The 20,645-nt window shown below is 31.1% G+C and overlaps 1 protein-coding gene across 5 annotated transcripts; it reads right to left on the bottom strand.

Annotated features, from left to right (window-relative positions):
• Positions 1 to 1,032: 1,032 nt before the first annotated feature.
• On the bottom strand, positions 1,033 to 13,193 carry LOC110648837 (uncharacterized). 5 transcript variants are annotated; one of them, XM_021803194.2, is made up of 17 exons: positions 12,671 to 13,192; positions 11,550 to 12,253; positions 10,009 to 11,047; positions 9,551 to 9,903; positions 7,371 to 7,796; positions 6,866 to 6,937; positions 6,700 to 6,780; positions 6,562 to 6,599; positions 6,356 to 6,443; positions 6,121 to 6,267; positions 4,187 to 4,378; positions 4,020 to 4,099; positions 3,825 to 3,897; positions 3,643 to 3,744; positions 3,225 to 3,330; positions 2,965 to 3,052; positions 1,033 to 1,502 (listed from the first exon to the last, which is right to left on the bottom strand). In XM_021803194.2, exons 1-17 carry the CDS (start codon positions 13,056 to 13,058, stop codon positions 1,316 to 1,318), a joined length of 4,164 nt encoding a protein of 1,387 aa, XP_021658886.2. In that variant the 5' UTR covers positions 13,059 to 13,192; the 3' UTR covers positions 1,033 to 1,315. The 5 variants fall into 5 exon arrangements, with proteins under 5 accessions (XP_021658886.2, XP_021658883.2, XP_021658885.2 ...); XM_021803191.2 differs by having other exon boundaries at positions 9,551 to 11,047; XM_021803193.2 differs by having other exon boundaries at positions 9,551 to 11,026.
• Positions 13,194 to 20,645: the final 7,452 nt, after the last annotated feature.

Raw genomic sequence — 20,645 nt, 5'->3', positions numbered from 1 at the left:
TTTTTTTTTTAAAATTTAAAATTGAATTTTTATAAATTTTAATTATTAAAATATTAAAAAAATAATTTTTTAATAATATTTTTTTTAAAAACAATTTTAATTCTTAAATCACAATGGCAAATAGAAAAAAAGGTTATAATTCACAAGACAGACAGGCCATAATTTCTTAGGTAAGATGTTCAAACATGGGTTTTTCCAATGGTTCACACAGGATACACCAAGTGGTCCTGATGTTTAAAGTTGTAGTGTTTAATGTTGACACCACCAACCAACCAAAGCCTAACTTCTACAGCTGAACATTGTAAAAATAATCCTCCTTTCACACGGCATTCTTGTGGTCTAACAATCAATAAACTTTTCACAGCTAGGCTTCACAGTTCTAATCATTCAGCTAACTCTCAACTTTAATGCTTTCAGGTATCAGGAATTTTGGGTCCCCTTTCAGTCCTTTAGCTATCGTAGAATTCAAGCCATTAAAACTAAATTAAAGTAGTATTTAATATAAATAAATTTATTTATAAATTTAAAATTTTAATATTTAATTTAAATAAAAATTTATTTAAAATTCTTGATAAATAATTTCATTAAATTTATTACAATTAAATTAAATTTTATTAAAATTGATAAAATTTATAAATAAATTTTAAATTTAAAAGCATTTATATTTTAAGTGATAAAATTATTCTATTATTATATATTATTTTATTTTATTTTACTTATTCTAAATATAACATTCATTTCTTTTGAAATAAATTTCACATTTAACATAAAATATATTAAATAAAAAAATTTATTTATAAATAAATTTTATCATAAAATTTATTAAAAAATAAAATAAATTTGATCACAAAATGGAAGCAAAGAGGGCCTAATCCCTTTGTTTAAACAATTTAAGCTCTGATTGAAATTATAGTTAGGAGGTGAAAAAGAAAAAATTATTCTTAAAAATAATTTTTTTTTAAAAAATGTAATTGCCAACAAAGAGAATAATGGAAAAGTAAAACCCAAACACAGAGGGAAAAAAAATTAATCTAATATCAAATAAACATCATTAATTAGATTTTCACTTAATCAAAATAAGAATTCTGTAATATATTTTGCCACATTCAGATTGAATTGGTGACCTTTAAGTGCAACAAAAGTACAATTATCAATAGATATCGACGAGAATCGCACCTGCGGAATTAATTGTGAAGCACAAGTCTAATTTATCATAGCAAGGAGATAATTGAAAGAGTTATGACTATTATGAAAACAAAAATGAAATGAACTAGAGGCAACAGATCTCTTTCCCTACAAGGAACTGAAGCACTGGTCATGTGCTTGAGGACTGCACCACCTCGGAAATACACCTGCAAAGCCTTATAATCCTTGAATACCCAACTCTAAGACCATCAACTGCAGCTTTTATTTTAGTTAATAGTGACTCGGGTAGCGACGTGTAAGTCCCACAAACATAAGCTTGTAATTGATACGGAAGGATGTCTGAAGGATAAATCCCACTGTTTCAGAAATCCAGTGGTCAGTTGGCGCAAACAATGACAAACCATAAATCTACACTAGCAGGATGAGGAAATGAATACTATAAAAAAAAGGAGACATCATGTGCAACAAGTTGTGAATTCAGGCTACAGGTTAAAGGTTCAAACTCACCAACTTGGTATACGTTTTAGCTCTATTTATTAGCTCAATCAATTATTTTTTTTTTTTAATTTGGATAACATACTTTTTAGTAATATTATACACATTTCTTGCAAGTGGAAAACTAACCCAACCCAAAAGAAAATAATAGCCATTAAATCTCACATCTACTGTGAGACTCCAAACATTCATAATCAGTGAGTTCAAAAATTAGGCAACTCAGATTACCATTCAGATTTAGTGTAACCTACCCTATAATACAAACACTTTCATTGATGCAGAGTGCTTAAAAACCAGGAGCAAGAATAGTTAACCAAACGGGTATAACTTTTACTTTTGAATGAATAATCTGATATGCATTCAACCCACAGCAATATATGCCACAAAAAAAAAAAAAAAAAAAAAAAAAAAAAAAAAAAACCTAAGCTCCTAGTTTGAATGTGGTTCACTCATTTGTTTTACTGAATGCACAGCTGCAAGTTCAATACCATTTTTTATGGCCAATTGAGAGTTGAGACCTGATGGAAGAGTTTTGAAATCAAGCAATAGCACTACCTACCTTATGAAGACAATGCTTCCAAAAATTAAAATGTTGCTTAAGTGACAATAGATTTTGCAAAATTCAACTTCTTTCTAGGGTTGACACATCCAGTGACAGATAGGATGAGTATCCCACAAGCCACATCACAAAATTTCAGAAGCCAAAACCAACATTCATCATGTCAAATGCACTGGATTTCGAAGGTAGGTGTTGGACTCAAACATGCCAAAAAGAAGGGAGAACAATAATTACATGTTAAGCTTAATATTTTCACAAAAGTAAATACAAGTGATTCACATTGATGTGGGGGGAGGGTAGTAAAAACAGGTTTGGCTACTCTAGATCTTTCTAAAGATGTAGTCTTAAATTACTGGGATGGAGGATAAAAATTCATATAGCTAATGCCAACTAGTTTGGAATTAAGGTTTAGTTGAATTGAGTACAAGTGATTCCTGGAGACTAGAACCTACTGACAGAAGTATTATTCTTTATGATCTTTGCAAGTAGAGGCAAACATCTGCTGCAATGGTGAAAGCCTTGAGCTAGAACATGCAAAGATCACAGGTTTTTGTCAGTTACCAATTCATGCAAAAATGAGTAGGGCATTTCTGTATCAGGACCTACCCTTGCTGGAACAGCTTAAGCAATGCCAACACTAGCCAGCAGTTCAATGAATTAGTTCATAACTTGATCAGTTCAAAATATTGTTCTACTAACATATGGCATTGAGTGTACATAACTTTTAGCAATAATGACAAAAATATAAGTTGTGCAAATTTTACCATTTCAAACAAGTCATGTCAAGAGTCACCATCACCTTCCTACCATTGTTAAAATCAATGAAACAAAGCTGCAAATCCAGCTGCTCAACTGGAAATAAGAAAACCATACAAATTGAAAGTTAGTTCAGGCCTTCTGGAGTATAAGTTTATATATAGGAATAATTTGAAGCCAAAACTACAAAATCATATGAATTGAATGAGAAAACCCACAGATAAATAAAAGAGAAACATAGAAGGATTGCAAAAGCATTATCAGTTACCAGAGGAAGAACAAAAGCATGTCTGGACCACATTTCTAATTTCTAATTGTGCTAATTGTACTTCCCCAACCACATCAAGTAGATTATGTAGTAGTGAACAGGTAATCTGCGAAACCGAAATGGCATCAGAAATTTAGAACGAAAGATACTATGGATAGTATTCAAGGATCACAGAATTATTCAGTAAGATGTACACACACACACACACAAACACATCGTAACCCATGAAGTTAAGTAAATCTAACAACCCAAGGCTAATAGAAAAACCATATGAAACAAAATATCAATTGATTGCAAAAATATGTTATGGCACATGAGAGGAAGTGGAAAAAAAAAACACATTTGCATCTGCAGAGTCCAAAAAAATATGGCATAAAAAAAAAAAGGAGGCCAGATGCAAAAAGAGATCAAGACTTACTTGTGTTTCTTGTGCAAAACTTTTGGACCCAACATGCTTCTTTGTGTTCTTAGCATTTAGGACACATGCAAATGCCACGCGAGCATCCATGTTAGGAAAGTTCTAATAAAAAAGAAACACTGAGTTTAGAATGAGCACATCAAATTAAACTAATCACCTACAGACATGCTTCACTACATTACCTTTGCGATGATGATGTCATTCAATGCGTTTGAAACAAATATACTAGGAATAGGACCATCATTTATGACAAATCTGCATCTCACACAACAAAATAATACAATTAAGGGCAATAAGGCATATTCAAATTAAATATCCATTTTATGTTTCAATTGGAGATAGCATAAAAGAAGGGGGAAAATCAACAAAGAAGCAACCTTTTGGAGATTAAGCCTTGGTAGTTGAGAACAATATTTTCTTTCCCATTTCTGCTCCCAAAATCATCAACTTCCCACAACTGATGCAATAACAGACAGGACACCTCTCTTCAGTGACTAAAACATTGTATTACATGTGATAAAAATCATTATAAAAGAAGGAAGACCTTCAAATCATCATGAATAAGCCTGCAAGAGGTTTTCTTCTTCAGGTGATCATTGAGCAGTACAATTGTCTCAGAGCAGCTTGGTTCTCCCTTCATTTTGAAGTAATTCTGGAAAGATTTCATTAGATTCTTTATTTTCCTATCTAAAGCTTCACATTCATGCTTCAGTGTGGCCACTTTTTCCCAAGAAACCTGCAGAATAATAAATCATGCATTTTATGATGAAACTTAAAATGAAATTGATACTCTCCAAGATCTTTGAAGACATTCTATTGTCAGAATGGACATAAATAAAATATACTGGTAAATATGAAGATGTGGGTTAAAGAATAAATTAAATATTCCTCAAAAGAAAACCTCATTGTATTATGAAAAGAAGAAAAATTGTAGAATAATATGATTTCTCATTTATTTCCAAAGCAATTTTAGTACATATCAAATAAATAGGAATAAAATCCCTATAATTATGCTAATTAAATAGAAATATACAATAAAATACATAGGAACATACAATGTTGACTTTCCTATTCTATAACACTCCCCTTAAGCTAAACCATAGATGTTAATTATGCCCAAGTTGTTACAAATGAAGTCAACTTGGGCTCCATTGAGAGCTTTGGTAAAGATACCCTAACTATTCTCTAGTCTTCATGTATCCTATTGAGATTACATCCTGTTGAATCATTTCACGAACAAAGTGACAATCAATTTCGATATGTTTGATTCGTTTATGAAACATAGGATTATAAGCGATATGGAGAGCAGTTTGATAGTCACACTACAACTTAGCATGTGGTAAGGTTTTAAAACCAACTTCATTCAATAATTAATATATCCACATCACTTCACATATAAATTTTTGTCATGGCTCTGTATTCAGATTCAGCATTAGATCAGGAGACTGTTTCTTACTTCTCCATAACACCAAACAGGCAACCATAGAAGGGTAGAGTTGGCAATAAGGTGAGCAAAGGACACAAGGAGAAAAATTTAGAGCCAAATTCACGAGAATTGCTCTGATACCATGTAGAATAATATAGTTCTCATATATGCTCAAAGCAATTTTAGTACATATCTATATACACTTGAACCTAAAGCTAAGTAGGAATACAAATCCTTATAATTATGCTAATTAAATAGGAATAAACAATATACTAAATAGGAATATACAATGTTGACTTTCCTATTCTATAACAAAAATTATCCACATGAATGCAGCATGTGTACTGTCAAACATTCCATGTTTACAGCTTTACACGCTATGCATCTATGGATCTAACTTCCACCAATAATCTGTGAAGATTTATGCACTAATTAGAAAGAAATATCATTATGGTTTATATCTCCAATTTCCAATGATCATTTCATGAAACTAGATAGACAATTTTACGTGGACTTCACTTAGGATGGCATGGCAACTATACACTCATATCTCTCTTTGTTCCAACATCTATTACAATGCATTAGAAAGCATCAATGCAATAACCAAATCCCCTCCTGACAAGGTAATAACAAGGATGATATGAGGTTAGGGGTGGGGAAAACAGAGTAAACCTCAGAAAAAAACTCCTTGCGTTCTGATTTTGGAAAAAAAAATGAACCCTTGGGATTTGGAAACCTGTGCAGACAAAGAGCTCCCATAGTTCTCAAAATATCAAGTCCTTTCAACACTTTTCTAAATAGGAAAACATTGCAAGGGCTGACTATCGTCTTTTTAAAACAAGATCAAAACACCATTTTGCAGTACAATACACAAATTTTTATTCAAATCATTCTTTTTCTTCCTACAGTTCCTGAAAATGGTTTACCCTTGTATTAAAAAAGTTTAAGAAAATAATCTCCTTAGTCCTTAATGCCACCAAAAATTTATTTTATTGGCAAATGAACAAGAATAGATGTGCAAGGGTACCTCCTGTTAAAACTGATGTATGTACCTCATGTTTGCTGCCCAAATTAGATGTGCACGAATTTCTAAGACTATCAACCATAGTATCGCTGCCACTAGGCACAAATAGAAATTTTTGTTTCGACTTCAGCATCTCAGACCTATGAATCGCAGAGCTCATTTCTTGTGCTCTTTTCTGCATCCAAGAATAGAGGCAGATGACAAAGAACTAAGAATATGCATAATTGAAAAAATGTAAAACACAAAAAGAAGGGGAGAAATACCAGTAATTTCTTATGCTTGACAGATTTTAATTGCTGCCTTGCCCTTTCATATGCTAACTTATAAAGCAACATTTTTGTTTCAGCCACTCTGTAACATTAACTAACTAATCAGCATTTCTTGTGCAAAATTAATTCAAAATCAATAATGTAAGGACAAAAGACATCCATATTCATGACATGGTAATATCAATAAGATGAGAAACCACCTTTTATGCCTAACTTCACTGGACTGATCATACATTTTCTGCAAAAAAGTACCAAAATGGTGTTAGAAGGAAAAAGGTTGGGCTAGACTGCAAAACTGTATATTTCATAAGGAGATACTTTTCACTCATTCCTCACACCTGAGGCTGTATTTGGGTACAGAGTATCTCATAAACCTTAATCTTCTCCTGGTGAACCAAAATATCTTGTAGAACACCTATCTACATGGTGAAAACAAACTACAATAAATAATGTAAATAAAAACAACACAAACTGGTCATAAAGGAAGAGAGGACTACATATTACCGATATTATATTTAGTTTATCTATAAATGGAGAGAACAACTGCCGTGTATCTGTCAAGAATTTTAGCAAAATCTGCAAGGAAAACACAAAATTTAACACAAAATAACCATGTGGTATTGATAATTTACAATGTGTCATCTTGTGGTTGTTTTGACAAGATGTTTTATTTCCCAATGTTTACTCCATCATCTATCATCACATTAAAATTGACTATTTTATCAGGAGTCACCATGACTTTTTATTAAATAGTTTGAGATGTTAGTTTATTTATACTTTTTATCATTTGCCTTTCTTCTTCAGGAAAACCACAAAATACAATTTTGGTTCGAGGGCTGAAGTCCACAAACATCTATGGAAGAAGTAATTATGGGGAAAATTATCACATCAAAAACACAAGATGAAAAATGTGAAGATTAGCTAAGCATAACTTATACAAGTCTACCTTTGAATGGCAAACCCAGATGTGCAGGTAATTTAACAAAAGAGATTAGTAATATGCACATACATCACTCCAAAGCTTCATCGTTGTGTCACTTCTTGTCATCTTTCCTTTATCATCACTGCCACTAGCACATGCCAACATTAGCTCAAAATTAGAACCCTGACTTTTGTGAATGTTTGGACTCCTCTTGATGCTCCTAATTGTATCTTCATGATATCCATCCTCAGGAACTAATTCTTCAATTCTTCTTTTCCGCAGAGAAGAATTTTCAATATCTTGTTCAGGAATTTGGCTATGTGAAACATGGAGTTCCAGATGGCTGTCACTATCACCAGGTACACTAGTATTGAAGTTTGGAGACAGTATATTTTTCCGAGCCAAGGATTGTACATTATCATCATTTAACAAATTACACAGTTCTTTCTTGGATGGCCTTTGAGATTGCTCCTTCTTAACGGGACTCTGAGTCATCACTTTCTTAAAGGGGCTCTGGTTCAAGCATTACATCAAACTTAGAATGTTAAACTTCAAAAGCATCCAAAGAATGCCAAAACCAATATTAACACCGCCTAATGAACAAAAAAAATGCAACTCTAGCGTGTTTGTTCAGTTTTGGCAAATTTAGCCTTACTTGGGAAAATTCTTGGTTGCAGTTTTAGCCAACCAGTCAAAACTGGAATAAATAATAAAAACTTTAGTAGTAAAATAATTAAAAATTCTTATTAAAAATATTGAAAATTTTTTTAATAATTTTTCCCTTTCCTTCCCCCCCCCCCCCCCCCCCTCTCCCTCTCTCTCTCCCCCATTCAGCAACCCTGCTTTCTTTCTCCCTCCACCATTATTGCAGTCCTATGGAAATTATCATGCTCACCAGTTCCCACTTCCCAGGCTCTTGGAGGTCATCAAAATGATCATAAGCTCAAGACAACCTTTTCCAAGAAAAGCCAAGAGCTAAGTTCAGCTGTGCGAGCTCATGGAGTGTCAAACCCACATCCTAGGCCATTTAGCCTGAGTTGCTTTAACCATACTCAATGTATTTGTTAGAATTATGACTCAAAATCCTAGTAAGATTTGAAGAGACATTTTTCTAATTTGAATAGGAGAAATATTCCTTAATAAGATAGAGGAATATTTCCTATATAAAGTAGAACTCTTATTTTAGTGTTATTCCTAAATTGAGTGGGACTCCTAATCAGATTAGGATTGAGGGAATTAACACTATAAATAGGAGAACGATGGAAAAGATTGTTTGGCTTTCAGCTCATGGAGTGAGGCTGTCGCCCATTGTAGAGAGGGGCCTTGCCAATTGCTGCGGATTTGGCTCTACCCATTGATGAGGGGCTTTTGCCCATTGCAACAAAGAGAGTCTTCGGCCTAAGGCGGAGAAAGGACATAGAATTCAAGAGGAAGAGATTCTTGTCCATTGATGAAAGAGCTCTTGCCCATATAGTTGAAGACACCCTTTGTGGTGTAGTAGTTAAAATAGTAAATACATTAGGTTATGTTTAGAGGAGACTGAGAGAGACTAACTAATATATTTACTATGAGTAGTTGATACAATGTGGGTTCTCTTAGGTGTAATTGGGTTTATGGGTAGTATAACTTTGAGCTTGTAAGGATGATTTATTATTATTGATAGTGGAAAATGGTATACCCGTGGATGTAGCCCTATGCCGAGAGGGTGAACCACGTAAATATTATTGTTTTGTGTGTTTACTTTATTTCTTTGCAGTTTACACGCTTCTGCAGTACACAACAGTTGGGTAGGTTTTGAGCACCATGGACATGTTGGTTGGTATGATGATGATTTAAGATATGGCAGGAGGAGGATGAATTATTGTGGTTCTAGAAATGGTCCTTTGTCCCAAGGATTCATGTCTGTAAATATTCAAGACAACTCAAACCAACTTGGCTTGTCTTTAATACTTTGATTGAATTGTAGGAGGGAAAGAGGAGGCAAAGGTGAAGGAGAAGAGAGAGACAGAGAGGGGAAGGAGAATAAAAAAATATATATATTTCTAGTTAGTAGTGAAATATTATCATTAATTTCAATGTTGATTATTAGGATAAACTTTCAAGCAATTTCCGAAATCAAGCTAAAATTGAAAAAAAAATTAAAAGGTTTGATCAGAATTCAAAAAATGCCCATTGATTTGGATTTTATTGGTCATCAGGCCAATTAACATTAACAAACAACCTAGGACAATATTGCACCAAATTAGAGAGAGAGAGGGAGAAATAACCTTCATAAATGATGACTCATTCACATTTCTCCGATGAATGTAGAGGGAATCTGAGGCAGAAAGAGAAGCTTCATTCCATTCCCCAGGAAGCTCGCCTTCAGAATGGATTGGGTCAGTTGCAAAAGGGATATTCCGATCTGGGCTTCTTGAGAGGAACTTCAGGGCATTCCTCTCCTTAAAAGGAGTTCCTATATTTGGTAAGGTTTCAGATGCATTCTGCAGATTAGGAGGGTAACTTTGCTTGTCATGCACCTTTTCCACTTGATCAATGTCTCCAAAATGATTAATCTCTGTGAGGGATGAGGTGGACTGCTTTGTGCCTTCAGAAAACCTGGATTCTGATTCATCAGTTGCTGCAGCAGAATAGTTATTGCTGGTAACATTACATATTGAAGTCTTATCTTGTCCTAAGCCAACACAAACAAGCTCAAAGTTCTGAGGGTCCTGAGTGACAGTACCATGATTTTCTGTTGATGAGGATAGCCTCTGATCCAACATTTTTGCTGAAGGAACAAACTTACCAGGTTGTCTGCTTGTTTTCACATCAATGCCATGATCTAGTTCAATCTTGACTGATGGGGAATCAGAGCCAAAACCAACTGTCTGTTTTTTGGAGTTCTCTGGCATGGAAATATGTTCGCTGACATTATTCTGTGATGAAGTGAACTGAGAAGGTGAAGCCATTTCTGACATCAGCTGAGTATCTCCCTCCTTGGAAAGAATATGTGAAGACGCAGGAATCAGAGTTTCTGCATCTTCTCCAAGGCATATAGTTCCCTCCTTTTCACTCAAACTGCCATCATTCTTAGGGTTCCATACACCAGCACTATCCCTGTAGTCTGTTCTCTCAAGATCTCTGTTCTTCTGATCAACACTAAATAAATGCTTTTCTAAATTGGTAACCAGGGCATCCGCATTTATACCCTTAATGCCTTTGCAGTTCTCTTCACCAACAGCATTGAGGGGTGACGTTGTAGATGAAAGGAGCTTTGATAACCTAAGTTTTGATTTTTCAATTCCATCTTTCAATGAATATGCAAGAGGTGAAGGCTCAAAAATTTTGAACTTATAACTGCTGTAACCAGGCAAAATATTCTCTCTGCTGCTTATATTTTCCTTGCCAAAAAAAGAACCTGGTTGTCTTGGGGAAGGAGTAGCATATGATAATTGTCTGCAGGATTTAGCAGCATCCAAAAATATTTTCTGCTGTTTAGCAGACAATGAGGATATGGACCCAACTGCTGGAGATCTATGTTGTTGATCAGAATTCTGATAAACAGCATAATTATCTCTTTTATTGTTAGAAGTTTCTTCCAAGCAGCCCTCAATGGGATCTTTTCGCGATTCATCATGTGAAAATACATTCCACTGACGAACTTTACTGTCCACACTAAGTGTGCAACCACCACTAGCAGCAGGGAGCTCGACATTAAGCATGTTCATTCCAATCGGAGGTTTACTATGTTCATCATTCACCTGCAATTGAAATAAAAATTGCTGTGCACAAGTCACTAGCTTACTTTCCTATGACAATACAGGAAACTCAATAAATGTTCAGCAAAATTACTGAATTTGGCCACTTTGAGCAACATGGAAACAAATAGAAGATGTGGAACTGTGTCAGAACAGCTAGCAACTGCTAACCAAGAGGTGACAAGGAAAACAACACTATAGGAGTTTCCATCAGTCATATTGCCTGGTGTTTGATTATAAAGGGACAAATGAAATGAAAACATGTGGCATTATGGATGCATGCAAAACCAACAATATAAAGTAGAATGAAAATTATTGCAATAAGGCATAATGCCAACATAAAAATCACAACTCAAAAGTCCAAAAAAAAAAATTTAAGGATCTTATTGAGCATCAAATAAAAAAAAAAGTAACCCAGGCAATTAATCTATATCATTCACGACCACCTGAGTGGGGCAACTTACTGTATATTGAATTGAAGAAACCAAAGCACTGGGGAAAATCCAATCCAGAAGAGAAGTCTTACTTTGCTTAGATGATTAGGAGTTTGAATTTGCTGATCAACAGCCACATCAGCTGCCAAATCTTCATTTCTATGACATGAGCCACCACTAATATTCTGATCAACAAGGGTGGTCAAGGAAACACCATTCACCTCATCCAATTCCATGCAAGCTGCAGATTCTCCCTCAGTATATATGTCTAGCTTACCAATATTGCTTGTTTCTTTATCCATGTAATCTTTTTCATCTATGCGGCCCCTCGGATTCTCATCAAACGTAGAAAGGTCACTCCTCTTCAATGATTTTTTGTTGTTAGAATCAGAAACAGACGAATCTTGCGGATTTTTGCTGCCTTCTGCCAAAAGTGCTTCAAGTGTAGGAGAAAGTTCCCCGTAATCATAATTGTATGGTTTTTCTCCAACAAGACTCATTTCGTTTGAATCTCTCCCACCACTAACTTTCTCAAAAGGAAGAGAAACCTGTGGAATTAGCTTCTTAGCTCTTGTTAGTACCATAAAACTCCCTGAATCAGAAGGAGTGCTGACATGGGAAGGTGTTTTCTCTACAAGAGTGTTTCCTCCTGAATCTGACCTTGCAAGACTATGGAAATGCATTGAAAATGCTGTGGAATCCATTGTAATATCATGATTATCATCTGAGGCAGCAGAGTCAGACAATCGCCCAGGTCTGATAAAACTTGCTGATACAGGACCAAAAAAATTATCTTCTGAAAAAGACAAAAAACGAAATGCCTCAATATTTTGGTGATGCATATATCAAGAGCAAGAAATGATAAATTTATTCTTTGAGCCATCTTGCATTGATTATCTGAAATGTTAGGGGTCAATTTACTGGCTTGAATAACCTGAGTCATTATACATACAACTGGAATTATCAACTCTCAAGTTCTTATCAAATAAACACCCAGCTGGATGATCCTCAGTCATGCAGTATGCACATTTTATCTCTCCTACGTCAACCACCCACTGAAATCCCCCAATTCAAATTTAACTGATCAACATTCATTTTTGAATTTTTGCTGAAATAAGAGTGAAGTAGAAGAAGCTAATCTGGTTTATTAGAAACATATACATGAAAGCAGCAAAATTTCTAACAAAAAACGAATCGACAAAAGAAAACGAACCATCATTCGAAGTAGCAGACCCAACTATAGTACTTCCAGGAGAAGGTGACTCAATTGGTCTCAGAAACGACTTCCTCGCATTGACAATGTCGTCGTCATCGTCATCATCTCCAGTTGGAGACATTTCTTTGGAATCATCACTATCAGCGAGGTCCCTGAAAAACCCTAGCACCTCATTCTCTGCCTCGGAGGCATTTCCGGAGCCCGAGTTCTTCTCAGAGGAGCGTGGAGGAGTCTCATAGTCCTCGTCGCGGTTGAAGATGTGGACGGAGGTGATCTCAATGTCAGCAAAGCTCACGCGCCTTGATCGCTTCTTCCTGAAAGCGATAGTTTCCTCTTCGGTCTCGGTGTTGCAAGGATCTTCAACGATCGGAGGATTTGAGGCCATAATTGAGTGGGCAATTGAGAGAATTGGAGAGGAACATGAAATTGACAGCTAGGGTTTCAATTTGACTTGCATTTTGGGAGAGTGGAATTGAGAACGATACTAGGGAGATGGAAAGGCTGAAAGTGACTTTTTGTGCGGGAAAATATGGCGAGTTTAGTAATTTGAATTTTTTTTTTTTTTACATTTTCGAATTTTCTCATCCGCACAGCTTCTCAGTTTTTTTTTTTTATTATTATTATTTTTATTTTATAATTAGTTTTGAGTAAATTTCAACTCAAATATAAGGAGATAAAAGTAGGGCCGAGCAAAATTCGGTTCAAATTGAAAAATTGAATCGAATAGAGTCAATTTGATTCAATCGGTTTGATTTTAAAATTTAATCGGTTCTGTTCGATTTTAAAATTCAATCGGTTGGGTTCGGTTTTACATTATAAAAATTTCGGTTATTTCGATTCGATTTGATTTTGAAGAGAAAAAAATCGATTAAATCGAATCGAATAGTAATTTATATAGTCAAATCAAACTAAATCGAACCGAATCAATTTTTGAATTGATTTATTTTTATGAATAATTTATGAATTATATTTAATTATATATATATTAATTGTTTAATTTTATTGATTAATGATTATTAGGTTCAAACCAAGTTAAAATTAGACCAAATAACTTGAAAATCAAGTCTAAATTAAAAATCAATAAAAAATCAAACCGATCAGTTTAAACCGAACTGAACTGAAATAGAGCGGTTTGGTTCGATTTGATTTTTTATCCATTTCTATTCGATTCGATTTCTAAAATTTGCAGTTCGATTTTTATAATTTAATTCTGTTCGATTCGATTCGGTTCGGTTTGAACCAAATGCTCACCACCCCTAGATAAAAGTAAGGTTTTTTATGTAAGATAAGGTGAGAAAATGAAATATAAAAGTAAGATTTTTTTAATTTTATTTATTTGATAGAAGGTATAGTGGATGATAGTTTAATAATTTGATATTGTTTAGAAATAAAATATGAGAAAATAAAGCAAAGCATGAAATTTAAAAAAATATTCTTATTATGTAAGGAGATGTATTTTAATATTTAAATTAATTATATTTATTTTTAATAAATATGATTTTTCAAAAAATTAAAAAAAACTGAAATAAAAAAATAAATCTGAAAAAAAAATTCATATTTTTTTTCAAATAAAATTCAAAAATAAACATACGGAAATCAATATAATCCAACAAATGCAATGAGAAGTGCAATAATCCAACGAGTTGAAAATTAATATTTATAAAAAAATAAAAAATAAATGATATTAAGCATTTTTGGAGGATAACATGATTAACATAAAATATTTAATTTAAAAAAATAAAGAGGATAATATAGTAAATATAAAATTATTATTTATTAAAATTTTTAAAAGCTACTAATTTAGTAGATAAAAAAAAAAAAAAACTTCCAAACATATAAACTAATTATAATTACCTTTAAAACCCACATCTTACCTTCAAAAATTCCCTCCCAAACATAATGTAAATAAAAATAATGGGTATTTCATTTTTGTAAAAAATAGAATCTCCATCTTGAAGATATTGGATATGGGTAGAGAAGGATAGGATGATCCAAAGAATTTGGTAGCCAAATACCAAAAGATAACACAAAATTAAGAAAATATTTGACTTAGCTTATGAAAATTAGGTGTTTATAAGTAATTTAAGCTAATAATTATTTAAAATTTTAAGTAATTAAAACTACATTTGTTTCACAAAAATTATTTGTGTATGAAAAATATTTCTCAAGAAAAATATTTTCTTAAAAAACTTTCTATAAAAATATTTTCTATTATTTGATTTTAATGTTAAATAAATAGTATATATTTATATCATGCATGTATAAATATTTTCATATTTCAATAAGATTATCAAAATTTAGAAAATGTAAAATATTTGAAAATGATTTAATTTTCCTTTTAACTAGGAAAATATTTTTCATTAACTAATTTTTCTTAGTGTCTCAAACGATAAAAAAAGTAAAAAATATTTTTCAGAAAAATATTTTCCATGAAATAAAAGAAGCCTTAAGTGTTTGATTAAAATATTTATAAATAATTAATAAATAGTTAATGTGTTTAGTAAAAAAATAGATAATAAGCATATTTATTATTAAATTGACTTTTGATCTAAATGTCAATTAAATTAAGTGAGATTAACACATTAGAATGGGATTTAATTAATTGAAAGAAGTATGAAAAATTAAAGGGGACATAGAAGGAATTATTAAATTGTAATAAATATAAATAAAAATTTAATTATAAATATTTGGGGATATTTTATAATAAAACAAAATTTATTTATGGAAGATAGAAACTCCTTTAATTACATCACTATCACCATCATCAACTCATCTTCTTCTTTTCTTCAAGTGAGTTGTCCACCCTCTCTCTCTCTCTCTCATTTGCACAATTGTTAAAACTTCCAAGCTTAATAACCCTCAATTTCTTTCACAATTTCTACAGTAAAACAAGAGAAAATCTTGAATTAAGCCCTAAATTGAAGATAGCAAGTAAGAAATCAAAGAAATTTGAAAGATTTGTGAAGAAGAAAAGATAGCCAATTTGGGGTAAGTGATGATTCAAGTTAAATTAATTGTGAATTTATATATTTCAAGTTTAATTCTATAAAATATGGAAATTGAGTGAAATCATGCATGATATGAAGAAGGGAATTTCGGTCAAGGGTTATGGAGTTAGGGGTTTTTGTGCTTTAATGCAATTAACTTGAATTCTAGGCTTGAATGAAGTTGTATACATGAATTATGCACTTGGGGTTGATTGAAATTGAAAGATGGGAATTAGGGTTTTTGTGCAATTGGGGTTTTCATGGTAGGAAGCATATTTAATGCTATTATGGTTATATTATGATGATTGGATGTGTATTTATTGAGAAATAATGAGGATTTCATGCAAAAGTTATGTGGATTGAAGTTGTGCCTTATGTGCTGAATCTAGACAGCTTGAGTCTAGTGGAGTTAAATGCTCATAATTTGAGCTACATAACTCTAATTGATGTGAACCAATGGAAAATGAAAATTAAGATAATATGCTAAAACTTTCATGAAGAATACTTGCCCTGAAATTGACGATAAGATACTTAAATTATGGCTAGGATCCGATAATGCAAAATTAAAACCTGAAAATTTGACAAAATGAATAGTACTTACTTAATTGAGCATAACTCACTCTATAAAACTTCAAATTGAGTGATTCTTAAACCTATGTAATCCTGAGACATAGGAGAACAATTCATATGAAGATCATGATGTTAAATTATGGTTGTAACCTATCCAAATTAGTTAGACAAAGTAAGTTCAGAAATTTGCTTGGATTTCAGATCATACCTGAAACCTGAGAATTTGTTACTTGAACAGTTTTGGAAAAAGGACCATAACTCAAGCTACACAGATGCAAATCAGATGATTCTAAAGCCAAAATAAACATATGACATACAGCTACAACTTTTATGTTTTGACCCGGATCAAATTCTTAGGGCAAAGTAGTTAAAATTTTAGAATAATTTAGAAATTTCAAAACTGAAATTTCTGCAACTCAGCAATTCTGCTCTATGACCTTGGTGTGGTTAACGTGACATATCTTCCTTTGTATATCTCCAATTGAGGTGTTATAAAAATATTTGAAAACTTAAGACAAAAGTCTAAAACTTTGCTTTAAAGACCTAGTACAAATTATGGGTATAAAGTGCTTGGATATTGAATGTAAATTTAGATAAAAATCTAGAAAACCTGAGAATTGCAGGGTAAGACACCCAAGAGTAGTACCTAGTATTTTGACAATAACTAATGATCTAGACCTCTAAATTGAGTGATTCAAAATAATAATTAAAGGTAAGACATAGATGAACAACTTTTATGGAGATCACTTTGATAAATTATAACTGGAACTAAACTGAAATTTAAGTTTTAGGGACATGTTCCAATGCTGCCCTGTAACTTGAAATAGTTAGAATGCGTAGTTATGTTAGGAATTCACTAGGAATTTAATTGATTAGCTACTAGTACATGTTAGAATGAGTATTGAAACTTTTGAAATTATATATTTTAGTGAAGAAGAGGACTTGAAAGTAAAGGAATAATTAAGTCAAAGTAAGGAGACTAAGATAAAGTTTGTGCACAACTCAAAATTTATTATATTCTAAATTTGCTTATGAAAATAATGGATTTGCTACAAACCAAATGTGAATTTACCTTGTCTTTGAGAATTATTTACATTGTTTTGAGAATATTTTGAATGTTGAAAAGAATGTATTATTGTATTGAAAAGGCGGACATTTGGCCATTTGTTTTATTATAGTAAAGGCGTGGCCAAATTGAATGTGATTTAGAAGTGTTTTGTGAAATTGATGTGCTGTCAACCTTATATATTGATTTGTGATAATTTGAAATGTTGTTATTTAAATAAAAATTATTTTAAATTATTTTGAAACCACAGTTGGCATGACAGACTTAACTTTATATGTTGATTTATGATAATTTGAAATTTTGTTATTTAAATGGAAATTGTTTTAAATTATTTTGAAACCACAGTTGGCATGATAAACTTTAATTGCTTCTCGCATTAGTAACCGCTAACGAGGTTGAGATTGATTATGTTACCTTCCCTCTCTGGCTTGCCAGTTGAGGTTGAGATCGAATGAGTGCACTCATATTTGCTAGTTAGCTTTGCTTCCCCTATTGGTAACTGCTATTTGGGATTGAGATAGCTTTGTCATGATTTATAACACGGCATTGATTATGAAATTTTGTGTCATGACTTAAACTTTGTGATGTTGGCAACACAAATAATTTTTTATTGTTTTAATAAATGTGCTGTGAAAATAAATAATTTGTGGATGATGATTTGTTGATGATTGAGAACATTATTACTATTTTTATAATTCATGAAAATTTGAACATCTTGAATACTTTATCATGATTTGATAAATTATGTTTTATGATGATTTTATAAATTGATAGTTGTGCACCACCGAGTTATATACCCAGCGATAACTATTTTTATGTTGTCGCAGGTAAAGGAAAAAAAAAGGTAGTTGAGTGAGCATAGTAGAAGCTGTATTCTGTTTGAAAAGCAGGTACATTCTATATATACTCTTTTGAATTTTGTTTTGATATAAATAATGGCTATATGTATATAAGGAAAAGTTTGAGCAGCTACACAAAAGTGTTGTAATATTCTTTTTGTGATATCAACTGAATGTAAATTTATAAATATTTATTTCTTTGGTTGTGAATGAGAACAACCTTTGATAAAATATTGATTTGATGATTTGTGATAAATATATATATTGCTACAGGTTTATTTTAATAGGTTTAAATTTTTTATTACTTGAATTTTCAGTCGTCACTACGCCGGTTTTTTATCAAATTTTCTTTAAGATTTAACAATGCTTATTCATTTCTTAAGTCATTTCGTGGTATTTTCTAAACTAAAGAATCACTATTAAATCTTTTATCACCAAGTTAAAAAAAAAAAAAGAATTTGAAATCGTTTAAAATCTCTTATAGTATGTTTAATGAATTATCGATAGATGATATTCCGTAATTCATTAGGCATATTACAAGATCATGTCATATCCTATGAAAGGATAAAGTGTGACATATTTTGGTGGTTGATGTCACAAAAAGAATATTACAGCACTTTTGTATAACTGCTCAAATTTTCCTTACATACATATAGCTATTGTTCGTATCAAAAAAAAATTCAAAAGTGTATACTTAGAATATATATTCGCTTGTCAAACAGAATACAGCTTCTACTACGCTCACTCAACTGTTTTTTCTTTTTCTTTACCTGCGACAACATAAAAATAGTTATCGCTGAGTATATAAATTAGAAGTGTACAACTATCAATTTATAAAATCATCATAAAACATAATTTATCAAACCATAATAAAGTATTCAAGATGTTCAAATTTTCATGAATTATGAAAACAGTAATAATGTTCTCAATCATCCACAAATCATTTATTTTCACAGCATATTTATTAAAGCAATAAAAAATCATTTGTATTGTCAACATCACACAGTTTAAAAAATATATGAATTTGAAATCGTTTAAAATCTCTTATAATATGTTTAATGGATTATCGGTAAACGGTGTTCGGTAATTCAGTAGGCATATTACGGGATCATATTATATCTTATGAAAGGATAATGTGTGACATATATAATGTGCATGTTTTAAAATATAGATAATGGAAACCTTATTAATTGATTAGATAGTATATGACTAAATTTATATTTATAAAAAAAATCTATAATTATAAAATTGTATTTTTATTTATAAAAATGTTATTAAATTTTGATGACTCAGAATATGATAATTCCAATTAGAGTCTAAGTCCGAACTCTCTTTGATTACTTTGAATTCTCTCACAACTCATCCAGTTAGACTCTCAAATATTTATCTAAATAAAAGAAAGTGCTAGTTCATTAAATTTCATTAATGTTTTCGCTAAATTAGTGATGGTTGACCTGCAACATTTTAGTTTGATTCTTGTAAATTCATTGTTGATATGTGATAATGGACAAAAAAATTTAGTTTCAACATCTTATAAGCGTTCGGAGATGAACTAATATGCGATTAATGATGAGTAGAAAAATAAAATAATAAAGAGGAAAGGAAGAGAAAGAAACTTATATTTTTAATAAATAAAATATAATTTTTTTATTTATTAATTTACTAGTATTGATGATTAATTATTAAAAAAAATATAAAAACAAAAATTATTTACAAATTTAATGTAAATTTGAAACTATTTAAAAAATGATGTTTACTTAAGAAAATGTCATTGAGAAAAAAGTTTTTTTAATAGGTTAAATCAATAACTTTTTGTTAGAAATATAAATAATAATATTTTTAGAATAATGTAGCCATATACTTTTAAAAATATCATTTTTAATGACATTTTCTTAAAAAGTATTTTCTCATAAGTACGTGATTAAAAAGATGGAATTACTTAAAGGTATATAAGTTTTTTTTCTATTTGTATATTTTTTAATTTTTATTCAAACATTTTCCCTTTTAATGTGTAATATATATATATATATATATATATATATATATATATATATATATGTGTGTGTGTGTGTGTGTGTGTGTGTGTGGGTGTGTGTGTGTGTATAATATTTTAAATTTAATATATTTAAATATAAATTTAATAATATCATTTAAACATAAAATTTATTAGCTAATTGAATATAAAGTTTAAATCTAAGATATTATTTTGTTAATAAAACAAAATCTCAAAATTTAATTGTTTCATATTGAAAATAGAATTAATAATATTTTGATATTTTTACTATAATTAATGATAAATTAGATAGAAATTGAATAAATAAATCAATTTGTCAACAAAATAAAAAGTGACAAACTAACTTATTTGATTTTTAAAATATAGGAATTAAATTATTAATTTTATCAAATTTTAGAAATTATATTGGAGTTTACTCTAAAAAAAATTCTAAAACACTCAAAAAAATAAAATAAAATTTCCAATTTGTTCATTAGATAGAGTTCTTATGTTATCA

Source organism: Hevea brasiliensis, chromosome 7 (assembly GCF_030052815.1).
Source record: "Hevea brasiliensis isolate MT/VB/25A 57/8 chromosome 7, ASM3005281v1, whole genome shotgun sequence".
Taxonomy (NCBI): domain Eukaryota; kingdom Viridiplantae; phylum Streptophyta; class Magnoliopsida; order Malpighiales; family Euphorbiaceae; genus Hevea; species Hevea brasiliensis.
This window is presented reverse-complemented; position numbering and strand designations above follow the sequence as displayed.

Coding starts and splice junctions, on each gene's coding strand:
- LOC110648837 (XM_021803191.2), bottom strand. CDS start 13,058: ATGGCCTCAAATCCTCCGATCGTTGAAGATCCTTGCAACACCGAGACC. Junction 4,100..4,186: donor TTATTCATGATGATTTGAAG/GTCTTCCTTCTT, acceptor TTATTGCATCAG/TTGTGGGAAGTTGATGATTT. Junction 3,331..3,642: donor GTTTTGCACAAGAAACACAA/GTAAGTCTTGAT, acceptor TCGGTTTCGCAG/ATTACCTGTTCACTACTACA.